The 24,745-nt window shown below is 39.2% G+C and overlaps 1 protein-coding gene across 5 annotated transcripts in view; it reads left to right on the top strand.

Moving 5' to 3' along the window:
• The window catches only part of LOC110087146 (uncharacterized), a 63,400-nt gene that overhangs the window by 33,707 nt on the left and 4,948 nt on the right, over nt 1-24,745 (top strand). For all 5 annotated transcript variants that reach the window (XM_072994314.2, XM_072994298.2, XM_072994294.2 and 2 more), the window contains 4 exons: nt 4,494-4,598; nt 14,694-14,783; nt 19,503-19,600; nt 24,554-24,614. In XM_072994314.2, the coding sequence (XP_072850415.2) occupies nt 4,494-4,598; nt 14,694-14,783; nt 19,503-19,600; nt 24,554-24,614 (354 nt within the window). The remainder of the gene's footprint in view (nt 1-4,493; nt 4,599-14,693; nt 14,784-19,502; nt 19,601-24,553; nt 24,615-24,745) is intronic.

Below are 24,745 nucleotides of genomic sequence, written 5' to 3' on the forward strand. Positions count from 1 at the left end.
ACAAACTTACTTAGCTAAAAAATAGCATGTAGGACTCAATTATTAAAAACCTGTCTTCAGCTGTTGGTGGAAAAATAAAAGAGAAAACATCAGATTATTCTCCCAAGGAAGAGGATTCCACAGAGATGCTGCCACAGAGATGGCAATCTTGTGTCCCAGTTTCCTCCTATTTCCTCACACTATTCCTTTCTTATAGGATAAGTAGCAATATTAAGAAAAAAAATGACACTATTGGAAATCACGTATTCAAACAATTAACTGGATTCAATCATTTCATTCACTATTTTCTTATCTCAGTGAATCTTTGATTCATTCCTAGATCTATTGTTGCAATGGTACTAAATATATTTTTTCTGTTCTTTAAAAAGTTTGGTCAGATTTTATTTCTTTTAATGCCTTCATTAGAGTGTTTTTTATTTGGGGATCCCATTCTGAATTAGTTCCCCTTGTAGTCCCACATCTTCTTACTCGGCAATTAGTTCCTTATTTTTCATCTTAAATGCCTTGCTTTTCTGTCCTTGAAATATCCTGGCTAGAGCTTTCCTTTCCCCTTAATGGTTGTCCCATGTTGCTTCATATTTCCTTGGTCTCCAAGCATTAGCTAATCTTTCTGTCCACTTCATGAACTTCAGCTAATATGGTTCCAGTTCATTCAATCTGTTCAAGCTGAATTTTTAAAGCTAAGCCCATGCTTCTAGCTATCTCACCAGTATTTTCTGCTGGATAGCTTTCTGTAACCTGTATTTCATCCAGAGATGATGAAGTATTTATCTCTTAATTGGAACCATTTCAAGTGTCATTATTGAATGTCCCATTAAACATGAAGACTATTGAGCCTCCTTTTATTTATGCATTTTACTTAGTTATTTTATATCATTCCTTTTTCCCCAGTGCAGAACACAAGGCAGATGCTATCCCTCCATTTCCGAAGCCAGTTAAATTCTCATCATAGCTATTTCAAGCTTACAAAAGAGACCTTTCTTTTTCTGTATCTAGTGCTAAAGTGTATGCTCATCTTTAGCCATTCCATGCCTTATCTGTAATAATTTTAGCTTTCACATTTGTCAGATATTGTACTGTTGTAATTCATATAGTTGTGGTTAAAATGTCACAACAGCCAGAACCTTATTGTGGCTTTACACTAGCATAAGTGTGACCATGCAGACCATAGCAGTGAACTGGCAGTAATTAACAAGTTGCCACTTGTGTTTTTAGTCAAGTGCTAGTTGCCTGATTTTCTGTGCAGCTAAGAGCACAAATGGGAACTTGTTAACTAGCAGGAATTTGCCTGCTAATGTATACAATTATGCCATAAATGCGCAATAAGATTCTGCCTTATATGTTGAACCATGTTCTTACCACATGCATAGAATTTCTGATCAGTATAAGTAAACTTCTTTGTTTCTTTCACTGTTTCTGCAAAACATGTGCTGCAGTGGGTAGAATACAGGTTGACTGTTTACAGGGTAACAGTAAAATAGACGGGTAACATGTGGCACAGAGTTAGAAGGCCGAATACACGGTCTTCTCTTTGTTCAGCTGGCTTGTGCTTAAATTAAACAACCTGTTCTAACAAAGATGTTTGTAGTGTTTCCTATATGGATAGAAAGTCGGGATGTAACAGCCTGGTCACTTGAAAGTTGTTGTAACAGGAAACCTAAACTTGTAAACTGACTTTTGCCACACAATTTCCAATAACCCTAGAATCTGTTCTTTTAGTATTCAAACAATACAGTTCAAAAATTCAGACGGCTTCTTTTTAAGATTTGTAAGTTTTTCCAGTTTTAAAATTATGTCATTATGGTTGTGAATGTATAAAGAAATCAGAGTTAAACTAACTGCACCTCTGAAGCTTTTCTCTAAACTTTGATACTGTTCTAATGCATTTACATGGGATTCTTCAGATTAGAAGAAAGCAGAGCTAGGTTAACAGTTTTAGTGTAAATATCTTGCAATATTAGCTGAAATCCAGTAATAAGATGCAATTAGAAGGACCAGTGGGGATTTATAAGTCACTGCCTATGAACATTCCCATTGATTCAATGGGCCTATGTTATTTGTGACTTATTACTGGATTTCAGCCTTTAATTCCTCTTGCAGATTTATTTGACTTGGCCTTTCCAGTTTATGATTAAGCCTGTTTGCATGCCATAATTTAACAGACATTCAGAAAGATCTGTCCACACATGTCAATCACACACACTGCAGCCATGGGGATTCCATGTAGCTTATTGATTATGTGGCAAGAAATTGAAATGAGATCCCCTGAAAAATAACTCCAGCTTTTCACCTTTTTATATGTATCTTAGGAAATAGTAGAATATAGTATTGTATTACTGGCTATGCCTTTGTTGCTACTTTTTGTAATGCTTCCCAGTTCTCAAGACTTGTAGTCTGATCCTTTTGAAGTTTGCTGTCGCATTTTTTATATTGATACACTGCATTTCTAGGATGCTAATAAAATAATTAAAAGCTGCAACTTCTGCTTGCAAAAGAATACTTCCTTACAGGATTTTCTCCAAGGTCAGTTTATGGGCTGCGGTCTACATCGCACCAACTCTGGGAACCCATCAGTAATCTAGAGACTGGCCTCCAAAATTTCACAAATGTGTGGATTCCTGTAGTGCAGGGTTTTATTTTTGCCAAATTTTATCACATAGGGTATCTTCCCTGCATTCCTGTGTTCAAAAAAGATACCAGACGGTCCAGCATTTTCTGCTGACAGCCCTTTGTCAGAAGAATGAGTTGGCTGGCATTCCATATCTTTTAAATTAAAAGTCTGTCTTTCTGTTCTACAGTCTAGGACTATTCCCTAATTTTAATTTTAATTCATCTTCCTATCTTTGTATGTAGTGCATTTTAATTCCTCTTCTTATCTTTGTATGTAGTGCCATAGAAATTAAAAACAGGAGTCTTGGGGAGGAGACTAGTAGTAGCCTAGAAGCATGCGGAAGATGGTCAGTCAGACGCTTTCACACATTGAAATATGGTGTGAAGAGGTCATATAATGGTATTGTCAGCTGTACCACCTATGTGGGTATATTGGTCACACACTCAACAACTGTGTGAAGAAGCTGTGTATGTGTACTAATGGAGATACATGAAGAACAGCTTCTCCCAGTCAGAAGGGAAGGGTTTTGCCTTAGAAGCAATGCTGAAGTGCACCCCCCCCCAATTTGGACCAGTAGAGACAGAGATATGTTTCATGTATTATTATTGTTATGGTGTCTCTTAACCCTTTTAGAATTGTTTAGGTAAACAACCTTTACCTTTCCTTCTTAACACATAGTTCAACAAGTCTTGCCATGTTTCTACAAATTTATTCTCCTTTTATCAAGCCCTTTTAAGCTTTGATATCCCAGGTCAACTTATCATTGATATCTTTCCCTTTGACTTCGCATGTATGCACAAATGTTATACTTGTGAGTTCAGAGTTAGAAGTAGAGCAGGGGTTTCTCTGTATTTCAGTGCTCCAAACCTATCTTAGCCTTGATTTGGTCTGGAGATTGAAAGTAGGAATTGTACCTGCATACTGGAAGCAGGAAAGCTGACATGCTATTAGAAGTGGTGGGATTATTGCTTTCATTCATTTCACCACCCCATGCCAGTTGCGAATTCATGCTGATACTACACATTTGAAGAAAGAGATGATCTCAGTTAGGGCTTGGTGGCAAAAGCAACCATTGAACCAGAGAGTCCCACCACTGCTATGTACTCTTACCAGAAAATGAATCCCACTGAGGTTAATGGGGCTTACATTTTGAGAAACATGTTGAGAATTGTGTTGTCACTTTGCTAGACTAGGAGAGTGAGGACTAGTAAATATAGGATTAGATCCAAGATTTGCCTTGCATGGGTGGAAGGTCTACTTTTGTGGATGATGCCTTCACTTGATTTTCAGGGTTTCTGCCCACACATTTCACTCTATTCAACAGAGTCCCAACACCAAGAACAAAGATAAGTTACTTTTGATGAAATAACTCCCATTAATTCCCCAGTCAATAAAATAAATAGCCATGCTAGCTAAGACATTCTGGATGTTGTATTCCAAAAATGTAGCTTTTCCATTTTTTGCCCTTGTGGTTTAAGTAGCATTTTAAAAGGCTGGAATTACTGCCATGGAAATCTGTTTCAGCCAGCTCAGTTGCACACACTTTAAACTAGATTCAACTCATGGTTCTGTCACTGTTTGTCACTTGTCCTGGCTATACAATGGAAGTAGCTATACCTCAACCACATTAGACACATGATTATGTGATTCATTGGTGCAAAATATGACATCGACCAATGTTGACAATTTGGAAGAGTAAGCTTAATTTAGAAATAGGTTCTTCATTGTTTAAAACAAAGTGGCACCAAATTTGCTCTTTATTTATATATTTTGTTTTGAAGAAGGTACAATCATGAAAATAACGTCTTTAAGTACTACTCATTTAATGTTTGTGCTGGTAAAAAAAAACCCTATTTGTCCCCCTCCCCAATTTTCCTGGCAGAATACAGCTTCACCGCTGGAGTCTGCAGACACCTGCCAGCCTCCAACTCATGATATGAGTAAACAGATGAGCTCTCAGCAAGAAACTGAACAAATATTTCCCAAGGTAGGTGGGAAGCTCTTACAATTATCCTTTGAGAGGGCTAGGTTGAAGTTGATGAGGTTATGCAGTAGATATAGTTCCAGCACACCTTAAAATACAGTAGAATTATTCACCACCATTACTGGACAGTCCGTGATCCCATATGAACTCAATATTCAACCATTACTGTGATAATAAATCTAAAGTTTTGTGGAGCACTTTGTGCAGTGAAAGTATAAGAAGTACCAGCTAATTCTTTCTGCCCTCCAGCCAGTCTTTGATTTGAATTGGTCAAATGATCATATAAATGCATTATTTGAGATTGCTCTGGTCCATTGGGTCACGAAGAGTCGGACACGACTAAACGACTGAACACACCCACCCACCAATGACAGCTGCTGGCTACGGGATTTAACATGGAGCATGAGTCCTAAGTTTTTCTTTCTTTGGGGTTTCCTGCCTCTTAAGGTTCAAATGTTTCATAATCATGTCATGGCCTATTGTCATCCACCATAGGTTCCTGTTGATGATAGGCCTATGGGATGTATGACTTGGGTAGCTGTCTTCCAGTAAAGAAAAGAGAGTTCGGAAAGAAGGTTGCTTGGTTTTGCCCTATTATCATTTGTCTGCTATCAGCATAATGTAGGGATTAAAGTACTAAATTACGGCTAAGGAGACCTGTGTTCAGATCTCTGCTGTGAAACTCACTGGATTGCCATGGATAGAGTCACTCTCTCTCAGCTTGGTGTATTTCAAGCCGCTGATAAAGTGGACTGCACTCCACAAGTGCTTATGCCAAATAAAATGTGTAAGTCTTGAAGATACCAGAAGATTGCATGTTGTTCTGCTTTACAAGATTATTTTCAAAATAAAAATGAGGAGAAATGCTGTGTATGCTGATTCAGTCTCCTGGAGGAAAGGAAGAATATAAACGTAACAAGTAAATTTTAAAAATGAATGAAACATATTGAATGTTCAGCAAAATCTTATTAATCAGCTCTTGCTAAGTTGGATTTTTCCATTATTTTCAGCATGCTTAGTCCACCACTACTGTTGTATACTACAAGGTGCCCTTTTATTCCCTACACTACTATATGTGTATATTTTACAAATATCACAGTGTCTCTTGCATATATATATATACCAATTTATCATTCCGTGTTCTGTTCTTTTTAAAAAACAAGTTAGCGAGATTTAATGCTCATTTTCAGTGCTTCCCTCTATGAGTAAATCAAAATTATGTAGGAAAAGTGGGTTCATTCACACTGTTCCCCTCTTCTGACCTTCATATCATTCCATAAAGCATCTATGTATATCAGTGTATATATGCAGAAAGGGGTAGCTAGTCAGTCTACTTGTATATATATTTTAATATTGTTTCTTGGAAAATTAATTTCCTGGAAAGGGGTTGGGGAAAACACCCTTTCCCTCGGTTAAAAACATTTAATTTCCTTCTCACCAAAGACCATTCTTATTCATCAAAGGTACCAGGTAAATGTTCTGTACACAAGCCTCAGCTACTGATGTCAAGATTTTTTTAAAATATATATATATATATATATAGTATGGTACATAGGACATAGGAAAAGCAAATTGCCTAAATACAGGTTTCTAAGGAAGTTGTGACAGCGCACAGTTTTGCAACAGTTTGTCCCCATTTATAGATTTAATTAAATTCAAATGAAGAGGGGGCCCTCATGCATCACATTGACATATAGAAAGACAAAATCACTTGATCATAATGAATTGATCTTTTTCTCCATAATAGTTTTGTCTCATCATGTAGATTTGTTATTTTATGAATTGAATGTTATTTGTGTAGTAATCACAATTAATAGTTAATTAATAATTTTAAATTATTTATAAGTTTGAATGGTTCTCATCAATCTCTTCTTCTTATTGTTTGTTTTTTGTTTATAACTAAACTCCAAATGACCCAGCTTGATTAACTGCATTGTTCCTTTCTTAAAGAATTTGTACTGTATGAATTTTTTTATAATGAATTGGGAGAATTATTGGGAATGATGATTTACAAACCTGACCAAAAGAAAGATGTTGTAAAATACAATGCCAGGGGCACAAAGATTAGCAGCATTTGGCAGAGAGGAGTGGGGTGGCTCAAAATTGAGATTTTGTTTCTTGCAAGTCCGTGTTAACAATCAGCTGCCCAGATGAAAAGAAGATAATTATTGGTTCCCAGAGGGTGGGCAAATAAGCCTGAGTCTCATAGTCAAAACGACTGGAAAACACAATAATTTATGACAATATTTTACTCTTGTGACATCTGAGGATTAATAGTTCACTACAAGGAAAAGATAAACAGCCAAAATACAACTTATCTCATAGCCTTCCTTGTTCCCCTTTTCTCAGTTATCTAAAATCTCGGCGTAAGTGTTATTCCTAATGTATGCATTTAATTTCTTACTATAGATGCTTTAGTCTTATCCTCCTCCTGTTACCCTTCAGGTGCATTGCATTGTCACACTTATATGAAACACAAAACACCAGCTTACATTCTTGGGTCCAAAGCAAGATTAGTTGCAAAGGAAAAAGATCTGAGTACCAGTATAAAATTCATATTGGCTTGAATCCTGAGTTCCCATGACCAGAATTCCAACTAAAAGAAATCCTTTTGGGAAGACATGGGTATGTTGTTATTGCTGATTCTCTTCACAGCAGCCCCTGAAAAGGTGCTCTGAAAAGCTGGCATACCTTCTGAGACAGTGTGGGGAGTTGTGTGGAGACTGCACAGTAATGGAAGAATTGATAAGAAGTGGGTTTCCCTGTCTGACATCTAACAGTAGCCTATGATTAATTTAATTTCATTCCACAAAGACCCGAAATTCTTCTGTTGATGGAGGATGAATAATGTTATCTTGCCATCCTGAAGTTATCTGATCTCATCTCATTTCAGAAGCTGGGAAAGGTTGCCCTGGGAGACCACTAGGTAGCACCTGGGGTCTGCAGATACAGCTAGAAAAGGGTCTTGCCTGAAACATGGGGAGTTGTTATGTGCCTTCAAGTCAGATCTGACTTACAGCTACTCTATTAGGGCTTTCAAAGTAATTGAGATAGTTAAGGAGTGGTTTTACCAGTTCCAGCCCCAACCCCCAGTGAGTTTTCATGGCTGAGGAGGGATTTGAACTCAAGGTTCCTGAGTCCCAGTCAGTCAATCTACCCACTACATCACACTGGGGATCTAGATGAGTCAGTACTCCAACTTAACAAAATGTAGCTTCTCATATTCCAGAGATCTAATTGGGATCCAATTTATAATATGTTACTATTTTAGCATGTAATCTTACTCTCACATTATGTTTCCTGATCTTCTGGAATCACTATTAAATTCCACTGTTATTGATATATCAAGGCTGTACACAACCTTGGCATAATCACAGCATTGGCAGTAAATTAGCAGTGCAAGTAGCAAAAAGTAGAAAGAGCTGAGGGTTTGGCCAAATAAAACTATAAGATTCCCTTGTCCAAGTTCAGCTGTATCAGCAGTGGGCAACTGGGTCCTTCAGATGTTTTTGGACTGCAACTCCCATAATTCCTCACTATTGGCTATTCTTTAGTTGGAGATGATGTTTATGGTCTTCAGGAGATTTAAATGATTTGGCTGGCGTTCATTTTTAAAAAATCATATTGATTTCTATGTAGAGAAAATACACAGAATTAAAAATCTCCTGTAGAAATTAATGATTAGGGAATTCCTCATGACTTCGACTGATCTGTGCCTATGGGGGTTAACATTATACTTGGTAGGATATCTGTTTTTCACTGCATGAACAACCAATGAAGTACTTAGGTAGTTCCAGTGGAACAGAGTTAAAATATATGCACTGCTCTCTGGGTGGAGTTTAAAACTATTGGCAGTTTAAAATTGTTGGTAATAGTTCTAAGATGTCATCAGTTCTCCTTACGAACAGTTTAAAACAGACAATAGGAAGTGATTAATTTCATCACATTAATAGTGATTGGAGTTTGGCTGGATGAAAAAGTTTCAGATGATTACAATAGTGTATGTAACCATAATCCTTGTTAAGGCCTAGAGTAGCGATGACGAACCTATGGCATATGTGCCACAGCTGGCACGTGGAGCCCTTTCTGCTGGCACACAAGCCATAGGTCGCCAGATCACTACTCAACCCCATGCAGATAAACCTCAGGAGGCGGCTACAGCTGGTGCTGATGCTTCAGCAGGCGGATCTGGAGCAACTGGTGCTGGCAGCAGAGGGGGCTTGAGGCACTGTGAGGGTTCGTTATTAGGGGCTTCAGTCACACCAAATAAAGTAGGAGATGGTTTGAACTCAACAACATTGTCTTCATTTATTAATGTTTCAACATTAACTGCAACCTCCTTTTGAACAAGATTTAACGTCTCTTGCTGTCGAAACCGTGCCTGCAAGGGTGTCCAAACATTGTTAACAAACGGGTTCAATTCGTCAAACTCCCACGGTCCCGATAAAACTTTCTCTATAACCGGTGGGTCTCCTTCATCTCCCTCCGCAGCTAGTAATGTTAGGGTCTCTTCATCCCCGCTTCAACCCCAGAATGGGGACCCCTCTCTTGGACTGGCCAGCCATGGTCCGGGAAGACTCCCATCTTCTGGAGCTCGGAAAGATGCCATGTCTTCTCGGCCTCAATCTCCCGTGCTACCACCTCGCGTTCCTCCCTGAGACGGCGCCTCCACTCCTTTGCCTCAGTCTCTCCCCAGTAGGAGGGACGAGGTTGTTGTCCCTGGCGCCTCCGCCGTTCAGCCTCCTCGTGGGGAACCTTTACTTGTTCCCATTTCCCTGTCCAGGGATCTTGTATCCAAACCTTTTCCCAACCTCCTGGGATGTCATCCTGCTTCGCCCTTATATCACCTGCCCCTGCCTCCACCAACTGTTCCCCTTTTCCCGCCAAATCCTCACCGGTTTGTGTTGACACACTTAACCCTTTTCCCCCAATAACAAATCTCGGGTATCCACCCCTTGATGTTTCTGTCCCTCTCTGTCTCTCAGTTCCTCCAACTCCTTAGTGTCCACCTTCTTGTTCTCTTTCTTAGGTGGAGAAGGCGGGGGGGAGGTCTGAGTCTCCTTGCAGGGGTCTCAAACATGCGGCCCGGGGGCCATTTGCGGCCCCCCAGATGATAGTTTGTGGCGCTCGCCTTGCCTGCCCCCCCAAAGTGCCCACACATCCTCTGCTGTCAAAAGTTTAAAAAAAAGCCTTGCCTCGCTTGCCGGCTCTCTCCCAAGACAGCACCTCTTGCACCCTCCATCCAGAACTACAGCCTGCCAGCCAGCCCACCTGTCTGCCGGCTAAGGAAACTCCCGGGCGGCTTCCTCGGGCTCTTGCTCCGCCTGGCGGAAAATCTGATGCGGCCCAGCCTCACCCAGACTCTGCCTCTAGCGGCCCCCAGGTAAATTGAGTTTAAAACCCCTGCTTTTAGAGTGAGATGGGAGCGTCGGCACTCCTATATATCCTTCCTAGCCCTGGCCTGGGGCTTCACAGGCACCTCTGTGCCGGGATTCCCCCTTCTGCTGCCACTTCTGGTTCCAGATCCGCGGCAGCGGCACACCACCCAGTGTTTTCCCCCCTCCAGTTTGGGCACACGAGCCCAAAAAGGTTCGCCACCAGTGGCCTAGAGAAAGTGTATCCATGCTTAGTAGTCTCCCCTGAAGTTCCTTTACTCAAGAACTGAAACTCTTGAGATCAGAGAAAGAGTGTCCAGGAAGGGTGAAATATTTATCTGTTAGTTTATGGATATTTTTATTTCTGATGTCCATTTTGTGTCCATTTGCTCTCTAATGTGGAGTTTGGCCTGTTCGTTCAATATAAAATGCAGTGGGTTGTTGCTGACAAATGATTGCATGTATCACATTAGGAGATGAGCAAATGTGTGTGTGCATCAGGAGTACGTCAGAAAGTTGAGAACACTCTGTGCCTTCACAGAGACAATTTCATGATACTGTGTCATTATACTGTACATGGCCACTCTATTCCTCAGAAGAGCTATGAAAGCTTGTTGATGCTTTTTTAAGCTAATCAATTTTATAGGTACTCCATGACTATTTCTGGTATAAGTACTCTCCAAAAAATCTTTCCAAGCTCTCATTTTTAAACAAACTGTATTTGTGGAAAATTCCCTTCATAGATGATTTGGAAGCATTATGGTTTTATGTATTTGCGAAGGCTTTCACGGCCTGGATCTAACGGTTGTTGTGGGTTTTTCGGGCTCTTTGGCCGTGTTCTGAAGGTTGTTCTTCCTAACGTTTCGCCAGTCTCTGTGGCCAACATCTTCAGAGGACAGCACTCTGTGAAGAAGAAGAAGAAGAAGAAGAAGAAGAAGAAGAAGAAGAAGAAGAAGAAGAAGAAGAAGAAGAAGAAGAAGAAGAAGAAGAAGAAGAAGAAGAAGAAGAAGAAGAAGAAGAAGAAGAAGAAGAAGAAGAAGAAGAAGAAGAAGAAGAAGAAGAAGAAGAAGAAGAAGAAGTTAGGGCATTGCTAATTCACTGCGTTACTTAAATCTTCCTCTCAGAAGCAGAAGAAAACAGGAGAGGGCAAGGATAGAGATTTCCCCCCTAGTCTTTTAAAGGAACCCAGCTACATAGGGTTCCTTGAAGTACGCATGCCATTGGAGCACAAGGATCACACCAAATGGCCTACCGGACCTCTACCCTACCTTAAATGACACTATTTAGTTTGATCCCGCCTGCTTCAATTCAGCCAGTGTAGACTCTGTCACAGTAGCTTTTATGTGCTGTAAAATCAGGAATGCTCTTTTAGAGTAAATGAAATAGAAGCACCTCAAATCAAATAAAGATAGTAGTTACTAAATTTCATTAAAAGGAGCAGATATTGACTATCCTGTTTTGTGGGGTTCAATGAGAAATGCATATAATCCTGTGAATATTTATTTCTCCCCATGAACCATGAAATGTGCTCCTTAGTAGTTGTGTTTTCAATTTCAGCCTGAATCTGGCTTGTGGAAAGTATGTTAGGTTTGTACCATGGCATAATTTTTTCTGCTTGTCTCCCTTCATTTACACAACTTAAAGTGCATGGAATTATCACTAAAGAAAACATTGGCAAGGTAAAGTTAAGTAGAAAGTATAAGTCTTTGCTGTGGCGGTATTCTGCTTCTGTTTCTAATTAAATCCTCCAGGCCTTTTTAAAAGCTCTATAAGGTGAATTGTTTCAGCAAACAGCCCTTAACATGGAAAGCCAACACCTTTGCAACAGAGAGGCACAATACAAAGCAGAATAAGTTTTCAAGCAAAGAAAGGTGGTCTTCTGCATTGTGCTCTTTTTTTTCATCCAGCCCAGCATGGGGTGTCAGAAAAATCATTAACAGACTCATCCTGCACTTTTTCCCTTTTCCACACCTGCATACCATGATCCCTGCTGCTGTAACTTTATGGACCATGAGGAGGTAGGTTTGACGCCATGAAACCCAGGGTAAGCTGACAGCTGCAGAACTGCAGACAGTAAAATGTAAAGAGGAGGAAGCAGCAGCGAGATCACCTTTGAAGTTTACAAAAAAGAATGACTTTGACCACTTCCTTTTTTAATTAGCTGTCTCAGGTACATTGAGATATTAACCACTAGATCAGTTGTGGGAGTTGGGTAGAGGAATAGGCACAATAGACTAATTTGTAAATGTGAATGTTAAAGGTGTTTACCACAAGCTGCAGAGAATACTGAAACAAATTTTTCAGTTATAATTTTCTTGGCTAGAAGCAAATCTGTCAGTCCCACATTAATTCAATATGGAAACAGCTGTAGTAATCACATGCAAGGCAGAAAACTCATATACTGTAGTTTCTAAGGCAACAGTAATTCCCTTGAAGTGCATACATAGCATATTATTAGTTAATATGTAGTTAACTTTTTTTTTTTTGCCAAATTCTAATCTCCCTTTATTTGGTTGTTGTGGGTTTTTTGGGCTCTTTGGCCGTGTTCTGAAGGTTGTTCTTCCTAACGTTTCACCAGTGTCTGTGGCCAGCATCTTCAGAGGACAGCACTCTGAAGATGTCGTCCACAGAGACTGGTGAAACAGTAGGAAGAACAACCTTCAGAACACGGCCAAAGAGCCCGAAAAACCCACAACAACCATTAGATCCCTTTATTTGGCTTAAATTTACTCTGTAGCTGCTTATTTAAAAAAAGTAGGATGGGACTGTATTTGTAAATGTTAATACTCACTGTGTCCCAACATCTGTTTCATTTTGTATTGAACTGATTTATAACAAGATTTTTTTAACCTTACATTTGATGGGTCTTGACTGTCATAAGTATGTGGACAACTCGGTGACATTACTTTCTCATGTTAGCAGTGCGAGTCTGAAGACCACACACAATTTATTTTTTTCCTACTAAATATTTTTATTTAATTAAATTAAAAGTTTTTTAAAAAAATATACAAGCAAATATATCAATTCAATTAATAACAAGCAGAATAATAACCACACAAGAGTCCAGTGTGTTGAAAATACCAGCTTTTATCTCTGAGAATTCATGAAGGGCTGTTTGTAAGTCTCAGAGAGCATTTTCAAAAATACACACATCTTTAACGGAATTACACATTGTAGAGATCTCTTTCATGTTACTTTCTCACTCAGTACAAAACTGGCAGGCATGTAGAATGTAAAGATTTTTAAAATATAATTGGGCACATGCACATTTTTACTATGCTCAGAATTACTTGTGTGGTTATTTATTCATGTAACTAGAAGAAAATGTTTTAGCAAAGAATGTAATAACCAAAATATGATTGGGAACTATACAAAAACAAATGCGTCACTGTGTAATTGTTTTCAGCAGAAGATGAGTATTTCTTTAACTTGTCTGCTGAAACTTTAAAATGCTTGAATGGCACATACGGTATTTTTGAGATGATACCTTTTTCTGAAAAGTTATTTTGCAAAAATATCACAAAGGATACATCTTTAGGTGAACATCTCCATATTTCAAAACAAGACTGAATTATTTAGTAAGAAAATGACAAACTATTTTTGAAGGGCTATGGGAGAAGCCCATGCCAATTTTGTAATAATACAAAATACACTTGTGGTTTGTACCCACGGATGCTTTGGCACAAACAGAAAAGCTACATTCCCTCTGGCAAACTGCTTCTGATCTTTGAAGGACCTTCCAGAATAGTAGACAATACAACATGGGGTCCTGCAGAGGGAGGAACCAGTGAAAATAGGAACTGTGACTTGTATCAGTAGAAGTGTTTTCCACCTGCCTAGAAGCACCCTTGAATACAAGCTTATGCTTTAAATTTCAGTATTTAAAACATATGCCCACACTCTAAAAGATGTTCAGTAAGGAGCAAATAACTGGCTCAAGACTAGTTTCAAGTTATTGGAATGAGCTTGGGTGGATCGTTAAAGCAGTTTTAGTTTGTGAAAATGTGTGAGGGTGGGTGGAAAGTAAGGCTGAACTTTTATATATTCACTGGCAAACAGGCTTCTTGAAACACTCCATTCTCCCACACTAGCCTGCCAAAACTTTAAGACAGCTGAAGGTAGCCGTTCTCTCAGTCCTTCCACCATCAGAGTCACAAGGGGAGGGGAAGGGAGGGCAGAAAGGGCCTTATCAACAGTTTCTTCCAGGTTCTAGAACTCTCTAATAAGGAGGAGGATGCCCACCTAGTCGCTCTTGTCCCAACAGCAGACAAAGACATTTCTATTTATCTTATGTTTGGCATGCAAACTGGTCTGCTGTCCATAAGGTGGTGAGTGGCACAGTAGTATGTTGTACTTTTGATTGTTTTGTTGTATTTGCTTTTTGGTTTTAATACTGGCTTTGCATTTTAGTGTGTGTTTTATAATTGCCAGTCACTTTGAGCAACTTTTTTTTTTCAGTTGAAGGTCAGTTGTGCGTATTAAATAAATTAATAGGGTCTACATAGTCTGAAATGACTTTCAAAATTGTAATAAAATATTTACAGATTCCAAAGGGTAGCCATGTTGATCAGTTACAAAGCAAAGAAACAGGGAGAAGAAAGAAAGGCTCCTATATCTATGAGTGTCTCTGCTATCAGTTTGAGGCTTTCTTCCTCCCACCATAAGGATGTTTTAAAAAAACAAACAAACTCATCGGAGATGTTCTCCCATTTCCTCTCCACAGTTGCTTTCTTGGCTTTCTGAAGTGCAGAAGAGGCTTGGAGAGCCATCCAAAACTCAGCAGGTGGTGACATCTTCAGCTAATCTTCATCAGGTTTGCATCTTCCCACTCCCACCTCTCCATCTCCAAAGCAGGGAGGTTATTTGTGTGAAGGAGGAGAGAGGGAGGGTTCCTTCTTGTATTTGTTCTCTGTCTGGAAGAGAAGCCAGTGCCTTTAGAGTAAATGAAGGAGAATTTCTAAAGACTGAAGATCAAACTGAGATTTGAAGGAGGAGAAAGGGAAACACGTTGTCTTTGTTGTGATGATAATAATGAAGCTAGATAGAAGGAGCCTACACAATGGGGCTAGGCTACTGTGCCATCAACTGCTTCCTGCTAGAGAGATTCACAGGTCTTCTTCACTGTAGGATGATTAGAGAACTACAAAGTCAAGGGGAGTGGCAGGTTTCACTCTCTTATCTGGAACCCATCTGAATTAGGATTTCTCAGACTAGCTGTTATATGTTGCCTCTGGTCTCAGTACAGTGAATGAATTTTTTTTCTTTCACTAAGAAGGACCTGAAATGGTGTGAAACAGAGTCTATAGCACTAGCACTGATGTGAATGGAAAATTTAAGTATTTCTGCATATAATTAAATCAGGATGCAATAACTGCTGTTGAGGTTCCCTAAATTCAAGATGACACCCATCTGCTTTCAAAGAAAGTCAAGGCTCAGTTAATTTGAGGAAAGCTTGTTTCATAGGGTAGCCTTTACCATTCAGATGCTTATCAGACAAGAAACAAAACAAAAGCAAAAACAAATAAGTAGAGAAGACAAAAACATTATGGCACCTTAAAGACTAACTGTTATATTTTAATGTGAGTGTTCATGGGCACAGTCCACTTCTACTTCTTTCACCAAAAGTGAGCTTAAACATTCAGATGATCATCGTGATCTTAGAACTCCAGAGCATCAAGTCCTGCCTGCCCCTATGAAGGAGGCACTGTGGGGAATTGAACTCCCAGCCTCTAGCTCTGGAATTAGATACCTAAACCACTGAACTATCCAGCAGTTCTGGCTTCTAAGTCTGTGTCAACACTATCCCTATTTCAAAATAAATTCCATTTTACTTAAGGGCACAAGACTTCTCAAAAGGTGCAATCAAACTTCCTAATTAAATATGCAGATAGAAAGCAGTCTGTCGTTTATGACTATTGTTATTATGTATGGTCAAATAACCTCTGACCTATGAATGAATGACCTCCAGATCTTCTGTCTTCAACAGCTTGCTCAATTCTTGTAAACTCAAGTCAATGGTTTCCTTTATGAAATCCACCCATCTCATATTTTGACTTCCTCTTTTCCTTCTGCTTTAGGACTATTAATTGTGACTTGGCAACCTTCTTCTGTATGTCCTTTGAAAAATATTCTAATTTAATTAGATGCAAAGATCTGCCAAAAAATTAAACTCAAATACATTTTTTGTATATAAGTCTGCTGGTCACAGGAATAGATTAATTGTGCTGATACATATAATTTCCTACATATAATCTCAATATATTTCAGTGATTTCAGGTTGAAGGGACCAGTCGGTGTTTTCTCATCTTATTCTAAAATCCTTACTTGATTTGGAAACAGCAGAATAAGTTCATTTTAAAAATTGAGAATATATCAGATGCTTTGCTTTGGACAATTTTTCTCAATGAACTCTAACGAACCTGATAATGAGCTTGTGACTTTTAAAATCATGCATTTAATAAGGACACAATAATAATTTGGGATGGGTCTGAAGAGTTCTTGCCTTGTAATATAAATTAATTGGAAATAAACCTTCACAAACAAATAATACCACACACCTGCCTTTAGATTAGGCATTCTTCAATCTTGAGAGACTGTGGAAACGTGGAACAGTTACCATAGTGTGACTGAGAAGGCCAATACGAGAGTGACAATCCCTTCCACAATGAAGACAAATGCAATCTGTCCCCTGTCCAGCTTCCTGATTTTGCTGCTTTCGGGATTGCCTCTTTGCCTCGGCCTGCTGTAAAAGTGTCTCTTCAAATTGGGAGGTGGCCGTGCTGCACCACTTGCCTTCAAACTGAACACTCGGATGTCAGGGTTTCCCATCTGTTGAGGTCCATTCCTAAGACCTTCAGATCCCACTTCCAGATATCCTTGTATCGCAGCCTTTATGATATTGCAATTCAGACAAATAGTCCTGTAAAATGTACCAGAACAAATCTGCTGGTGGCCATTTGTTAAAATGTAGTGTTTAGAGGAGGCTGAGATAGTGGCCTATTTTAATGCAACCCATTTCACCCAAATCCTCTTTCATTAATGAGCCCCTGATATGACACATTTGTTTTATATTGGTCATTTTGAACAAATAGTTATCTTACCTCCTTGGACTTATTTTATGATAACAAGAAAAAAAATTCAGACAGGGAGGAGGTAGTAATAATGAAATTATAAAAATACATTTTATATAAGAGTTGATACTGTATAAGAATTTCATGTGGTTGATTTTCATGGCCTTTAGGAAGATGCTGTTTTTTGCCAGCATGCTTAGTTCCCAGCTAGAAAAAGTTTGATTCTTAATGGAAGTTGAAAATGTAGCTGAGGATGTGATGGAAGAGCCATACCACAACGGAGTGGCAAGAGATACTGTCCATGAATATTTTTAGTTAATTTATTTTGAATGAACCCCACCGCCAAAAGTGTTTTCGCTGTTTGTTCAGAGAACTAGATTTGGCCTCTAGTTAAAGGCGCAAAGATTAAATCCAATTGTTAATCCTAACTAAAGTGAACTCATTAAGTCCTTTGGATTTATAAATGGATTAATTTACCAAAATTCCATTGATTCAGTGGGTCGGCTCTTAACTGAGGCTCCCTGTTGAATTACCCAAAAGCATGCAAATACAGACCATGTCAAACCGCAGAAGCCTGTGCTGCAAGGTCAGAAGACCAAACAGTCGTAAGATCGAATCCATACAACGGAGTGAGCGCCCGTCGCTTGTCCCAGCTCCCGCCAACCTAGCGGTTCGAAAGCATGCAAATGCGAGTAGGTAAATAGGGACCACCTTGGTAGGAAGGTAACAGCGTTCCGTGTCTAAGTCGCACTGGCCATGTGACCACGGAAGATTGTCTTCGGACAAACGCTGGCTCTATGGCTTGGAAACAGGGATGAGCACTGCCCCCTAGAGTGGAACACGACTGGACAAAAAATTGTCAAGGGGAACCTTTACCTTTACCTACCAGGGATGGGAGCTTGAGTTGCAAGACTTGCTGTCAAGTCAGACTTAAGTTGCACCGGCAACTCAACTCAGACATGACTCACAGTTTTTTCCCCCCTATGACTCAGACTCGACTTGTGACTCAGAACCCACCCTCTCCTCCCTTCTTTTCTGGAGTAAAAAGCTTGTTTTTAACAAGGACTCGGATTTGGGGCCTGTGACTTGACACTTGGTATCAAAGACTCCCACTCAGACTTGGTACTTGGTACCACAGACTCGTACTTGGGACTTGGATCCAAAGACTTGCCATCCTCCTTGATGTCTACTACTGTGACTACAGATGAAGGAAGTAATGAGTGGAATAACAGGCTGCATCTCTACCATGCTGCTTGCAAAGGGTTTTCTCTAAGAGCTGCGACCTCCCTGGAACCCGGGGGCATCCCTATAAGCTTTGTTTCTTGAAGGCAATAATATTGTCAGTTATTGATAATAATAATATGTTAAAGTCAAAGTTAATCATACTTAGAGTAGATCCATTGAAATGAAAGGAACTTACATGAAATAATGTTCTTTTCACAAAAAATGAATTCCTGATTATTTTAATGTAACTACTCCAAGTATAGGCAACTTTGGGTTTAATCTTATGTGTCTCTCAAATTGGAGCCACTGCCAATATTCTCATTCGTATAGTATTTGGCAATACTTGTAAATACTTTTAACAAGCACATTATTTATCACAGAGCTGATTCAGTTATATCATTGCATAGCTTCCTGGCCTGGTTTATGTGAAACCATTGTATTTGAATTGGCCAGGGGCAGCCCAAAGTAATTTGCTACCTGAAGGAGAACATCAGATGATTCCCCCTCAGCTCACACGGATCAGAGTGTACAATAGCCAAAGGTAGCCAAGTGATTTTGGCACATCAGGCAGAAGATCCTGCATATATCGATCTTTTCTCATCCATGGTAGAAAAACACAAACTAAATAAGAGTTTGGTGCCCTTTCATGGCACCTGCTGTCTGAGACAACTGTCTTGCCTGGTCTAATGGTAGGGCTACCCCAGAACTAGCAAACTGTATTTCTTCTTCTCCTGCCAACCAGGATTCAGCTTTAAACTTTAAAGAAGTCCTTTCTTTATCACTGTATAAACTGGAAGGCTCCGGCTGGATTTGTTTTGAAAGTCAGCTATGAAATCATTATGGGCAAGCAAGGATCACTCTAAAGTGCATGGCTGCGCGCTCACAAGACTCCAACAACCTCCACATAGCTTTCTAGCTCCTCCACACTGCCCGTTTGGTTCTGGTTGCAGGAACCCCACATGCAGGGGGGTGGTGGAGTCATGCTTGCATGCAGGGGAGAAGGCACAAGAGAGAGAGAGAGACAGAGACAGAGACAGAGACAGAGACAGAGACAGAGAGAGACCCACTCAGTGGGGCTGACAATTAGAGGGTATGTTGTGGGCATACAGATCATGTCATTATGGAACAGCTTCATGAAGAAAGTTCCTAGGAATTTCACATAATGTTCATCAAGTGATGCTAGGGCTCTAAAAACCAATGTGCAGATAGATGCCAACTTCTTTTTTTTTAATTTACAGAACAAAACATACAAAAGACAAGTAAAAGGTGAACAGCATCTTCACCGTTTGCATCATATGTATTACCTCTCTCTTGTGAGTGCGGCATTATCTAAGAGGTAGGTTGTAGTGTAAACAAACTGCATAATAACATTTAGAGACAATTGTGTGTTTCCTTTAGTTGTTTATTGTGCAGGTTTGCCAAGGTTTTTACAATGTGATACACAAAGCAGACTTCCTAGCCTGTTACACTGTACCAGCTACACTACACAAGCCAGATCAAGCCACTGGAAGAAGAATGGGGAATGTATGGATCTGCACAAGTGAAAAACACAATTTTCACTGTTCCTATAGAACAGCTAGGATGCTTCACTGAAAGGAAGAGTGGGTTTACTGCAATATATGGCAATCAGCAGCATCCACCATCCCAAAATTTAGCTGTTTTGTTGAATCAATAATTCAATATTTATTGTTATAATTTGCAGACTGAGTAACTGTCTCAAATAATTCTCATTCAGTCCAAGTAAGTGAGCAATTCCCAGACTTCTTGGCATCATGTTCCTGTTTCACATTTTTTTTTAAATTGTCATGCTTCCTCATCTCTCCTCTCTCATCAACAAGACCCTTTTTAAAAATCATAATTTGAAATTAAAAACAAAAACAAAAGTTTTATTGAAAAATTATTTTAAACTAAAATAATTACAAACAGTTTTTCTTCTCATAAGAAGTGAATAAAATGTCATCTATCTATTTAAGAAGTAGCAGGAAGAAAACAAGTGTAATGTGAAGAGTTGTACATTGTCAAGTGTCACCAAAGAATCTTGATTATTATAATATTTTTCTGAATAAGAATCTCATAGCCTCATCTTGGGAATTATGTCATTTCCCTGTACAGGTATATTGCCCTAGTTTTAGAGCCAATTAAGTGAACAGTAAAATAACAAAACAAATCCAATAACAAATTTGCAAGGATATCAAACCTATCACATCAGTCCTGCTGAAGAGTAGCCAAGAAAGCAACCTGCTTAGGGGGCAAAGAGGTTGCCTGTTTAGTTGCTGCTCAGCTTTAAGGAAAGTTCCTGCCTTCATTCCTTGGTCCAGACAAGCAGTCTTGCAAAGGAACTCGAGGCTCTGAGCATCTCAGCAATAGCGTAGCTGAGCAATATCCAGTCCTTCGCCCTTCACTAGAGCTGGCTGTGATGATGAGCCCAACTCCTGGAAATATCCATGTTCAACTTTGCTGCTCCAGAGTGAGGAGGAAGGCTGGGCCTCACCATTTTATGCAGAGGCAAAATAAAGGAGCTTGCCATGCTAGCTAGACAGTAACCATGGTGAGCACAGTAAACAAAAACAGAGCACACATTGAACTCATAGTAAAAAGCATTTGATGCATTTTTCAGTGAAAAGATTATAGCAAAGTTGTGATTAGTGCTGCTAACTGTGTGCAGTGGCATAAATTGCTGCAGCAAATGGCTCCTAGTTAATTTCTATTTCTTTTAACATACATATGCGTGTGTTAGTGCACTGTGAAGAAGTCAAATGGCAGCTGATGAACTAGCATCAGTTCACTACTGCAATATCTACTTTTTACTTAACACTGTGATGACATAAATACCCTGTAGGATCAAGCCATTGAATCATAGACTTGTAAAGCTGCATTCGCACCAAAATTCAGATTCAAATTTTTAAAAATTTTGAATTTGCAGACATCCAGAACTCCTTTATAGTCAATATGAATCTTAAATTGCTATTTTCCCCTTTTCAAAACACAATCAGGCAAAACATTTTAATAGGATTTCCCTTCTCCTCCAGCATCTTCCCAGTGATTGTGCCAGACAAAAAAGTGCACACCAACAGCCAGCAGTGCTTCAATATTAGGAAATGACTGTAATGGGCCTACTGATTGAACCCTGAACAGTGGGAATACCAGCAGAAAATCCCAGCAGCATTGGGGAAGCAGGTGACAGGTCACACTGGGGGAGTGATGAATGCCGTGGGCAGCAGTGGCAGGCAGACTGGAGCAGCATTTATGTGGTGGGTGGGGACTGTGCCAACAGCATGGGGCACAGGACAGGTGAATGAGTGCGCACAAACATGGAATAGCAGTTGAAAGAATGAAAGAGGCTGAAAGAGGGAGCAGTAGATTGAAGCATAACATACCCAGCAAAGTATGTCATTCTTTCTTACTTAAAGGGGACTTCATGGAAACCCAGCAATGGTAGACTGACCTTAAGCAAAATAAGTTTTTAAAACTCTAGTGACATAATTCTAGTGATAAGGTTCTAAATTTAGGTAGGAAAAATCAGAGGCACAAATATAGGATGGGTGACGTCTGCTTTGGAAATAATGCATATGAAAATGTTCCAGAGGTATTAGTAAACAGCTAAGTGAGGATCTGTCAACAGTGTGATGCAGCAGGAAAAAAAGCTTATGTAATACACATGAACAAATGTACAGTGTCCAGATCAAAGAAACTGTAAGTGATAGTACCACCACCTTCTTGGATGCGGACCTTAATGTGGTTAAGGGGTTTGAGTGTGCCAGTGGATCTGAGAGTAAAACTATCTGGAGGACAGAATTCATTATGAGCCTGGACTCCTAGCAAGGTCACCCAAGGCAGAATGGTCACAGCTGAGACACCAGACTAAGATGCACCCACCCTCTTCAAGGGTAATGGTCACATCAGCAGAAAATAATGCATAGTTCCAATGGTGATGGATGTGGCAGAATTTAAAATCGACACAAGGAATAGATTTGTATTACTAAACACAGTTGACTGTGAACCAGAAGAACTGTGGATTGAAGCCAGATATATTATTAGGGAAGAATGCAAAAATACAATTTGTATAGTGAAAAGAATAAAAGAACTTAGATGGATGATGAAAGAAATATTTAAAATTGTAAAGGAGAGATGGGAAAGTTGATAGAAATAGAATCTTGAATGCAACTTTTCAGTGACTGTCACATGGAGACAAAGAGAACACTACAACAGCCAGTGCAAAGAAACAGAGGAGAGCAACAAGGGAAAAACAAGAGATCCCCCCCCTTCCAGAATATTCAAGAAATCAAAAGGAGATTTAAGCTTAGACTAGGAGTGCTTAATGGTGAACAGGGAATCACACTCTCTGACCAGAAGAAAATAAAGAGAAGGTGGAAACAGTATACTGAAGTGATAAAAGGATGACAAACTCCTTTGAAGAGGAATTCTGTGATGAAAAACCTGTACAGGAAATGTACAAGAAATGCCTGATGTTCAAACTGGTTCCAAAAAAGAAGAGGCACTTAAGATCATATTGCAAATATCCTCTGACTACCGGAGCTCACCAAGGATTTTAGATGATCAGCCTATGGTTTAATCAAAGGTGTGAGGCAAGTGTGTATTTTGTCCCCTTCTCTGTTCAGTCTATATACAGAACATATCATATCGAAAGCTGGACTAGATTTAGAAGGAGGAGGAGTAAAATTGTTGGAAGAAACATCAATAATTTAAGATATGCAGATGAAACCATCTTACTGGCAGAAGGCAGCAATGACTTGAAATGACGTTTAGTAAGAGTGAAAGAAGAATGTGCAAAGCAGGACTGCAACTGAACATTTAGAAGACATAAATCAAGGTTGACAATAAAGAAACTGAAATTGTTAAAGATTTGCATACCTTGGCTTAATCATCAATCCAAATGGAGATTGCAGCCAAGAAATCAGAAGAAGGCTGAGACTCAGAACAGCAACAATGAAGGAATTAGAAAAGCTCATCAAGTGTTAAGTGTGTGTTATTAGAGACCAAGACCATAATCATCCACTTTATTGTATTCCTAATCAATCAAAGGTGGATGCTAAAGAAAGCTAACAGGAAAAAAATTCATCTGAAATGTGATGCTGGAGGATTGCTTTGCAGATAACCTGGGCTACCAGAAAAAGGAACAAGTAGGTCGTAGATAAAATTATGCCTGAACTATCTCTACTGGCAAAAAAGTTGAACATGAGGCTGTCCTACTTTGAGCATATCATGAGAATGCAAGCTCCTCTGGAAAAGACAATAATGCTGGGAAAGTTGAAGGCAGTAGGAAAAGAGGAAGATCAAATATGAGATAGATTGACTCCTTAAAGGAAGGCACAGGCTTCAGTTTGCAAGAGCTGAGCAGGGCTGTTGAGGACAGGACATTTTGAAAATAGCTCATGTGTAGAGTCACTATAAGCCAGAGGTTATTTTATAGCATGTAACAACAACAATAGTACCACTCAGTTCTTCTCTGATTAGATGTCACCTGGAATATTGTGTCCAGTCCTAGGCACTACTGTTTAGGAAGGTGGAACATGTTCTGAGAAGGGTGACCAATATGGTAAAAGGGAAGGATCTTGAAATTAAGCTCTATGATGGGCAGTTGAGAACTAAACAACACATTTAATCTGGAGGAGAGAAGACTGGGAGTTGATACAATACCTTTCTTCAAATGTTTGAAGAATGGCCACATGGGAACTTATTTACTTTTGCTTCAGAGGGTAGGACCTGAACTGATGGGGTCAAATTGCAGGAAAGGAAATTCCAAATAAACTTTAGGAAAACTTCCTTATAGTAAATCAGGCAAAATCCAAAGAATAATAATAAAAAAGACAAAAACATGTGGCACCTTAAATACTATTATATTTGGATGTGAGCTTTTGTGAACATGTCCGCTTCGTCAGACATATAGAAACAGAATGAAATGTTGAATGAAATATCAGTTGCATACTAAATATTTATTGGTTCTTGGATGCATGTTTTGGAGGGGTTTGGGAGGGTTTTAAACAGAGATTGGATGTTCATCTGTCAAGAATGTATTAGCTCTGGATTTCCTGCAGTCAGCAAGATGTTGGATTCAATAACCTGTGTGTTCTTTCCATCTCTGACATTTTGTGATTCTATTAAATGCAATGAAGAGTAATTCTCTGGCTATCTTACCAGCATGGCAAGATATGTAGACAGCACAGCAACATGAAAATAGTTAGAATAGAGTTTGTGCTGTATTTAAGAAGCTGCAACGTAAATTTGTTTTCTAAATTAGATTTTCTTTGTTTGATGCTATCTGAATTAGGCTACTAGAGCAAAATGGTCAATTTTCAGACATCAGAAGAGAAGACTATGTTCATGATCTGGTCAGTAGTCACTACTATCTCTCCATAGTTGTATATACCTAAATGTTTCTCAGGAATGTTGTTTTTGATAATCATGAACATATTTTTAAAAGCCTTTACTTCTATTTACTTCTATTTTGGTATTTTATGTT

Source organism: Pogona vitticeps, chromosome 1 (assembly GCF_051106095.1).
Source record: "Pogona vitticeps strain Pit_001003342236 chromosome 1, PviZW2.1, whole genome shotgun sequence".
Classification (NCBI taxonomy): Eukaryota; Metazoa; Chordata; class Lepidosauria; order Squamata; family Agamidae; genus Pogona; species Pogona vitticeps.